At 42.7% G+C, this 9,183-nt stretch overlaps 1 protein-coding gene across 1 annotated transcript; it reads right to left on the minus strand.

Moving 5' to 3' along the window:
• Window positions 1-4,186: 4,186 nt before the first annotated feature.
• On the minus strand, window positions 4,187-6,076 carry LOC105059329 (protein DETOXIFICATION 49-like). The gene has a single exon (XM_010942588.4). The coding sequence runs from the start codon at window positions 6,006-6,008 to the stop codon at window positions 4,380-4,382; it is 1,629 nt and encodes a 542-aa protein (XP_010940890.1). The 5' UTR covers window positions 6,009-6,076; the 3' UTR covers window positions 4,187-4,379.
• Window positions 6,077-9,183: the final 3,107 nt, after the last annotated feature.

A 9,183-nucleotide genomic window follows, 5' to 3' on the forward strand; every position in this document is an offset into this window, starting at 1 on the left:
CGTGTGACTGATCAGGGAAAAAAAATCTCCTTTTGGCGGTGGTGATTGATGGGGATATCATACTTCAGTTCATTCAAGAGCAAAAAATTTTTAGGGGACTTGAAGTAGAAGTGACCTTAAATTCAGCTCACAAATGGTGGCAATATCTTAGTCGAATAGGTAGGTGTATCAGATTTGGTGCCATTTCTTTTGGGTTTTTTTTTTTTTTAAATCGAATTTGAATTAATGTGAGCTTATTGTTTCTCTCTTTCTCTTTAAAAAAAAAAAAAAAAAAAAAATCCTATTGAGGTGATCGAGTTGGTTTTGTCATATGACTGATAAAAAAGGTCGATCAGCAAACTAGTTGAGTAGGTAAAATTATTGGCGGAATCTAGCTTTAATAGGTCTCTCGTGTCTCAGTTTCATTAACCCATTCCACTTGCTCTTCCAAAGGGTGCAACTTTCCAGTCCTCAGTGTTTATGGTATATACAAAAATGAAAGCAGTAGTCAAACCGTGCAAGTAGAAATTCATTGTGCATAACAATCTCTGAACTCTAGCATCTATTTTACAATGCAAATTATCCAATTTTTGCATACTATCACCATTTACTTAACATTTTAGTAAAAAAAATTTTTCAAGCCAATGGTGATTCTGGTCTAAATTAGGTCTGGTCTAAATTTTAAAAACATCCTATCCATGCTGACCGCATGAATGAAGTTTATTCTAAATTATTTCATTTTTCTATCTGTTCCGTTAAATTGGCGTCATCTATCCTTCCTCATCCTTCTCTGTGCATGCATATGGGGCGTCCATGCTTGCATCCATGATAACAGGAACTCGTAGGTGTGAGCTTTCTCAATCAATGGTGCTTCCCTAGTGAACTTTCAGAAACCAAACCAACTACCAATCATTCCTGTGCCAATGATGCGTGGAATGGAGGAAAAATAGGGGAGAAAAAAAAAAAAAAAAAAAAACCAAGGAAACAAAGTGTCAAAAATATAAATCTTACATGCACTATTTTGATTTTGTCCCATAAAAAAAAGGTCATCACTTGAACCGACCATGAACCGACCACTGTTAAGAAATTAACATCCGAGAGCGGAAGATGGCCACTGCTAATATAATACTTGAGTGCTTGTTGGGAGATTGCAAGTTTTAAGCATTTAATGGTTTCTTTCTCCGCCACAAAGCTAATGAAGTGGAGTTGGGGAAGTGGGGATCCTTTAACTTTATAGCGTGGGGTTGGCACCGGACACGTTCCAGGTCAAATTGCGAGAGCTCGTCCTGTGCCGGCTCCCACAAGACATGCTTGCGATCGTCCTCTCAGTCCATCTCAGGTGCACTTTAATACTGCCCCTCTTGCTATAGTATATAATTTTGACGGCTTCTCAAGGTCACATCCTAGGAGAATGCTTCTTTCTTTTTGATTGACGGGGAGAACAAGGACCCACCCAATAATATTAAGCGGAACAGTAATCACCTTTCTTTAATCCATGCTTCTTGTGTTTTCCTTTCAATTTGAGACCAATGGGTGATCGGGATAGTGTCTTCCATTTGTTCCTCCATGAATCTTGATGTTAAAAGCAGTGCCTAAATTATTCTGAGAACAGGTCAAGATCCATTGAACCTTCTCTGTAGCTCACATTATGTTGTTCCCATGGTAAGGCTTATGTTTGGTATTTCATGAAGGTGGCATTTGATAGTGCTGTTTTAGGGGCTAATGGAGAGTTAAAAATAATAATGTGGTGTGAGCGTTAGATACTACGTCCCTCTCGACCGTACTTCCCGTGCATGTGCACTCCTCTATCATATTGCATTATGCATGCCTTTGTTGTTTCGGTAAAACTAACTTTCTAGTAGCGAATGAATGCAGCTCAGGCAGAAGCGGTCGGTGGCCTAAGAAAGACCCTACCAATAGATTAGGCTGCAATCAAAAATACCAGCAAGGACTCTAATGGAACCAATCGATTCGCTAAGCTAGATGGTCCCAAGTTATGGTGCTTTGAACCGTCCAATTGGTCTTATCCTTGACCATCATGACCAACTTAATGATGTTTTTGTACATTTAGTTGCTTGCTTGTGGTTGTTTTTAGCTAGGGAGGGCCAGCCAGGACCATTTTTGCATTCAAGAGGCGTCAAATGGTTGGATGGTTTTGGTAGATTTTGACGGAGATGGAAGATCTAACTAGTAATGGAGAACTAGCTGGATAACTTTTGTGCAGAAAATGAGGTGACTTGGACTGTGAATTGTGACGCTCGTTTATGCTACTGGTTTCAATTTAAGTGGCATGCACTTCAACTTGGAAGGCCATAGCTGAGGTTCAAAACCCGCATTGGCCCTTGAGCCATCAAAAATACTTATCTATGTTATGTTGAGGAAAACTTCATTATTACTAATCTTTACATTCTTATATCTCCAATGCCACATCATCCATCATGCCAATGGTGTAACTGTGTATGTTACTCATTACGTTTTTCCAATGATCTGTGACTCAATTATTATCTGAATACAAATTTTTTGTAGTTCGGAGAATGGATGCTGCGACTTTCGGGCAATTGGTTTAACATGATTACTATTTTGAAGTCATGATTCTTGATGTTCTTTTGTTCTCCTTTTCCCAAAAAAAAGGAGAAAAGGGAAATCCATCCATGTTATAATTACTTGGATCCAAATGTTTGGAGATAGACTATCTGAGAATTACTGACAGAATCCTTGGTTGTTAAGTGGAGGAATCTGACTGCCAAGTCAGGCTCCACTTCATCTTCATGTTCTTTTTCATAAAAAAAAATTAGCCACATGTTTTGTAAGCATGATTATGCAAATTAATTAAGAGTGGCAAGTGAAGCTGCAGTGCATATAATATATATACCAAAACAGAGTGGATAAAAATGTTAGACAGCCTAATTAGTAGATTTTAATATGAGAGTTTTCAGTTCAAACCATGATTGACCTCTCAAACAACTGAACAAGATAGGGCATGAGTGGCAGTTGAAGGACATTTGGAAGCCATGAACTACCTTAATGAAAGGAAAAGCCTCTCCATACGGCTGCTCCCCAACGCATTGATCTATTCTACTGACCCTGACCCTTGGAGATGCGAAACCACAATATCTCATTCTTAATACTAATCCAACATTGTTCTAGGGGCAAGCAAAGTCTCAATTAGAGATTAAACTAATCAGATACTCCAAAGATTTCTTTCCAACATAAAATTGTGCAAGTTGAGCACAAGAAAAGATAGGAGCAGGAAGCATGTTGACGTGGGAATGAGTAATTTCCGCTCCAATGATCAGCACATGCATATTTATTCAACAAACTGCATGATGTTTGCATCGACCGTTTTCACTGTACTAAATATATTCTTAATGCACAAGCCTGCAACTCGAATCTACGCACGAATAGAATAGCAGATTAATTGCGGGCTCTCAATCAGGGATTGGATTGTATGTTTAATACGAAAGAATGATTTCTCTTCTTTCGCGACGTCAACCATTAGATTGCACGATATCTACTTTGACTTCTGTGCAGACAGATGAAAGACTAAGATTGGAGTGCTTTTCAATCTGTGCCAATCACGATCCAATAATTGATGCCATGAAAAAGGATCGATTATTCTATCGTGCGAAACATACAACCCGAACCCTTGTTATTAAAGGTGTTGGAAGAATCTCTCTCATGGGATCCACCTGCATATTTTTTGATCAATTATATATGCAAAGACCAAAGGAAGACCATCTAAGCCAGTTCCTACAATGGCCTTTTCTTCCCTCCAACTTGGTGTCTCAGTGCACCAACTTCTGCCTTGCATTGTTTAACAAAGAAACGTAGGGGAGGTTGGTGAATTGGAACTCGAGATCCGAACCTCTGCCCTAGGAGCCTAGGTTTTGTACTATAGATCTCACCTAGGTAACCTTTTTCTCCTTTCTTTCTTGTTATTTCCATCTAGCCCGGCCACTGGTTCCAATTCCGAATAGATTCAGTTTTGGTTTGAGTGTGTGACCCAACTACACGTTCAGTTCAAATGGTGGTTGCCCCACAGGCCCCTACCTGCAGAGAAATCTACGGTACGTGGTCATAGTGGCCATTTGACCTGGGAAATGGTAATCAAAGTCCCAACCTTCACGCTGCCGGCACCCTGGATTCACTCCTAGTACAAACCATGTCAAAGACTCATCATTTTTTCATCAGAAGAAGTTAAAAAAAGTGGGAAAATAAATCACCATATATACTTTTTATAATTTGTCAACATTTATGCAGTAATAACCGATCTCATCTCTTCTAGCACTAAAACACCAAAAGAAGAGCTAGAGGAAGCTTACAAGGGTTCAACAAAAAATAATAACTCCCCCACCCTTAAAAAAAAAAATCCAAGTAAAAAAAAAAAAAGTTTATCCAAGTTAAGTTAATACGGTGGATCCATCAATCTTTACGCTAACAATGAAACTAGGCTTGTCATCCCCATCCGAAACTCCCGTCTTTGTTGCTTCCTTCCCGTTGCTTTCATCGCTGCCGTCGACGACGACTTTGACTACCAAAGCGTTGCTCTCGACAGCGCCTCTCGCGAGCCGCTGCGCCCGCTCCGCCTGCAGCTTCCAGTCGGTGTCTCGCACCACCGACAGCATCGCCGCCACGCACGCCGCCTGCGCCGCCAGCAACCCCAGCCACAGCCCCGGGAAGTCCAACCCCACGTAGAACCCCAGCCCCACCGCCACCGGCATCCCGAACCCGTAGAACGACACCAGGTTTATATTCGCCGCCGTCCGCGGCCGCGCGCAGCCCCGCAGGACCCCGCACCCAGCCGTCTGCGGGCAGTTCCCGAGCTCGCACAACCCCAGTATCGGCAGCACCGCCGCCGTCAACTTCATAATCTCCGCGCTCTCCGTAAACATCGCCGCCCACGCATTCCGCACCGATACCGCGAAGACGAGCGCCGCCAGGCCTAACGCCGCCCCGCACGAGAGACCGACCGCCGCCGCCCGCCGCGCGGGGTCCGGCCGGTTTGCACCGAGCTCGTTGCCGACACGGGTGGACACGCCGTAGCTTAACGACGAGGGGAAGATATATAGGAGGGAGGTGGTCTGGATGAGGATTCCCATGGAGGCGACGGTGGATTTCGGGTCGAGGAGGAGGCCGCAGAGAAGGATCATGATCTCGTACCACCACCACTCGAGGCAGACCGAAATGCAGCTCGGTATCGCGAGGCCGAGCAAAGATTTCCAGGCGGTGAAGCCATCTTTCGTATGATGCAGCTCACCATCATCGCCAGTGGTAGTGTTGTGGATGCCAAAGAAGTAGATGAAAATAACCAAGAGGATGAGAAGGTTGAGGTTGGCGAAGACTGATGCGAGAGCGACGCCTTGGATGCCGAGTTTTTGAACGGAGACGAGGAGGTAGTTGATGGGGAGGTGGAGGAGGAGAGCGAGGGCGGCGCAGTAGGTGAGAGGGATGGTGATGGACTGAGCACGGAGGTAGATGCGGAGGGGGTGGAGGAAGGATTGGAGGAGGAGGTCGGGGAGGGAGGAGAGAATGTAGGAGCGGGCGGCGGCGGCGATGTCGGGGTCTTGGCCGCAGAGGAGGAGGAGACGGTGCATGGAAGCCCAGAGGGCGGCGATGGGGAGGGAGGCGGTGAGGAGGAGGAGGACGGTGCGGCGGAGGGCGAGGCGGAGGAGGGGGGAGTGCTTGTCGGCGCCGAAGGCCTGGCTGCAGATGGGCTCCATGCCAGTGGCGAGGCCGGAGAGGATAGAGTAGCCGGTGATATTGGCGAAGCCGATGGCGAGGGTGCCGCCGGCGAGAGGGAGGCGGCCGAGACGGCCTAAGAACAGCATGGAGATCATGGATCGAGAGTAGAAGAGGAGGCCGCTGAGGACCATGGGGAGGGCCAGGGATAGTATGGACTTGGTCTCGACCAGGGCGAGGGCGAGCTCGCCGGGTTGCCTCGGCTTTAAAATGGGCGGGCTCGGGTGCTTGTGGTCGACCAAGGAGGCGAGTAGTGTGCGGTTTGGTGATAGGGTGTTGGAGTCGCACATATTTTGGTTGGTGTGAGGGGAGGAATTGAAGAGAGGCTTTGTTGGGGTTTTTGGTTGCAAAGACAAGGGGGGGGGGGAGTATGGAGTTTTGTACCAAGGGAATGGGAGGGATGGAGCTTTTATAAAGGGAGCTAGCTTTATCCGTTGAGGTGTTCCAATGGAACACCTTTTTGGAAAAAAGGAGGCAGGAATTAAGCACATATGCTGATGTTTTCCGCTGCTAGAACTAACTGAAATGTGTCCATTGGAAGGTGCACCCTAGCCATACTCTTAGAGATCTAACACAAGGTTGGATCATGGGTGGGTTATTAAATGTGTCCATGCTGATGTTTTGCATGTGTTCCCGCGACCTCCCACTCAAATTATTTAATGTTTCTTATGGTACATGTGTGCTTTTCTTTTTTTTTTATTATTATTATTATTATTATTTTCTTTCTTTCTTTCTTTCCACCAACCCTCCTATTGGAAGAGGAATAGAGCGGTAGACTTCAATGTTCGTTACCTACCTATCCTATTGTTCTAAAATCAGATGATATTAACAATTTTAAATGTGAACAGAGGATCGATAGAACAGATCTAGATGAAATCGAAGAAGAATAAAGAGATTTGAGAAGATAGAAAGAAGAAAAATATAACACGCATAAATTTGTATGATTGATTTAGCTACAAACCTACTTCTATGGATGAGATAGATCAAAAATTTCAAGATAAACATAACTTTTCAACTAATGGTGCTCCACCGATGATGACTTTTAGATCCATGCGTGTAATGAAGGTTGGAGGAAGAAAAAAGAAAGAAAAAAAGAAAACTCCAGGAATGCAAGGTTTCAAGAATAATATTACAATCAATTCTGTGATTCCTCAAGTAGTACCTTAATCTACTCCACAAAGTCATCTTCTTAATTTGTCTCTACTCATCTAAGAGGTAATACAAAATATCATCTCGGTTCAATTATTTTAATGGTAAAAAGAAGTTCCAAGCACTGTTAATGAAATCAACACCAGAATGGAGATATACAGATGGACACTGTTATATAATACATCAAGTCATTGCTCAAGCATTGTAAAGTTCTATACATTTAATGCTGTCATTTTACAAAGCTAATGAAGTGGGGATGGGGTTAAGGCAAGTGGGGTGTTTTCAAGGCGTGGGGTTGCCGTCGGACGCGCTTAAGTGTCAGATAGCGAGAGCTCGTTCCATGCCGGCTCTCACAAGACATGCTTGCTTTTTTCCTCTCAGTCTATATCAAGCAAACTTTAATACCATTCCTCTTGCTATATAGTATATAATTTTGACAGCTTCTCAAGCTAGCATTCTATGAGAAGGGTCCATGTTTCTTTGTGTTTTCACTCGTATCACTTCAGACTTAACTCTTATCTTTTTCCAATTTCAGACCAAAGGGTGATGGGTTAGCATCTGCGATCCATTTGTTCTAGTGCCTTAACCATGGTGAAAATCCATTACCTACTTTGTAGGTCAAATTTCATTGTTCCATCGTTTTACTTATGTATGTTTGGGATGAAGAGGTGAGGTGTGGAAGGTAGAATGAATTGAATTACAAGATAGTTCACTTGCATGGACTTCAGGTGGTAGTGCCATTTGATGATACTCTTTATGAGTTTGAGTTAATGGAGAGTGAGAGCTAATAATGTGGTACAAATTTTAGATACAACGTCCCTCTCGGCCGTACATCTTGCGCATGTGCGCTCCTTTGTTACTCGGTTTTTAGTGAATGATTCGATCAAATAGTTGAGAAAAGACTCGATGATTATGGTTATGGTACCCTTCTTGAATTGCCGAGTCAGATGGTCCCAAAGTCATGGTGATTTGAACTGTCAACAGTTGGTCTTAGCCTTACAATTAGAAGCAACTTGATGATCTCATTGTACAATCAGTTGCTTGTTTTTGGATGTTGTGAGCTAGGGAGGGAAGGCTAGGACCATTTGACATTGAAGAGATGGCCCAATTATTGGAAGGTTGTGGTAGATTTTGATGGGAATGGAGGATCGATCTAACTACTAATGTACATTAGTTACCTTCTTCTGCAAACAAAAGACAAGGTGACTTTGTGGACAGTGAATTATGATACACATCGATGGTACATGGGTTTCTACTATTTTTCAGTAGCATGTGTTTTAACTTGTAAGGCCTTGGCTAAGGCTAAAAACCCTATATTGGCCCTTCAACCATCAAAGATACTCAACTGTCATCCATTAAGGAATTCTTTACTACCATTAGGCTTTACATTCTCATATCTCAAATGCCGCATGATCCATCGTGTGCCACGATATTAGGATAGTAGATGCTGTGACTTGCAATTGGCTTAATATGATTAATATTCAGACATCATATTGATTCTTGTCACATGCTTTATTTGCATTCAATTATTAGGCAAATTGATGGTGGCTAGTGAATATGCAATGCGCAATCATGCACTACAAAGAGCAGATAAAGATTATTGTTGAGCCAACATAGCAAATTTCGAGCAAGTTAGAAGAGTTTGGACTGAAGAGTTTCATCCTATTGGGGCATATTTCATTAGAGTGCATGCATGTACTCCATTCATTTGTAGTAAGTTATCCCATTCTCTCTCTCAAAAAAAAAAAAAAAAGAGCAGATAAAGATTATGTTAAAAAAGTCTCATCCTAAATTTTTTCCAATACAAGAATTCTGATCAAAATAATAATTGGTCTATGTACTTGAAAGGAAAAGCCTTCATAACAATGCTTTCCAACGCATTGATGTATTCCAATGGCCCTTGACCCTTGGAGATGCAAAAGCACCACCTCCCATTCTTTAATTTCAATTGAATATCACTCTGGGATAATGTGAAATGCCAACGAGGGTGATCAAGAATCTGATACTCAGCTTTCTTTCTATATAAAATTTGCAAGTTGGGCACGAGAAAAGGTTCGAGCGGGAAGCATGTTGACGTAGGACTGAGCAAATTCCACTCCAGTGATCACTGCATGCATATTCTCTCCCATAGGGGTTATATTTTTCATCTTACTTCGCACAAATCTATCATTGAATTGCACAATAATTACTTTAAGATCCATGCAGATGGATGAATGAAAGAGTTTGAAGTATTTTGAGATCTATATAGAATACAATTCAATAGTTGACATCGTAAAAGGAGATTGATCATTCTTTGATGTGAAAGATACAACCCCA

This window comes from Elaeis guineensis, chromosome 16 (assembly GCF_000442705.2).
Source record: "Elaeis guineensis isolate ETL-2024a chromosome 16, EG11, whole genome shotgun sequence".
Classification (NCBI taxonomy): Eukaryota; Viridiplantae; Streptophyta; class Magnoliopsida; order Arecales; family Arecaceae; genus Elaeis; species Elaeis guineensis.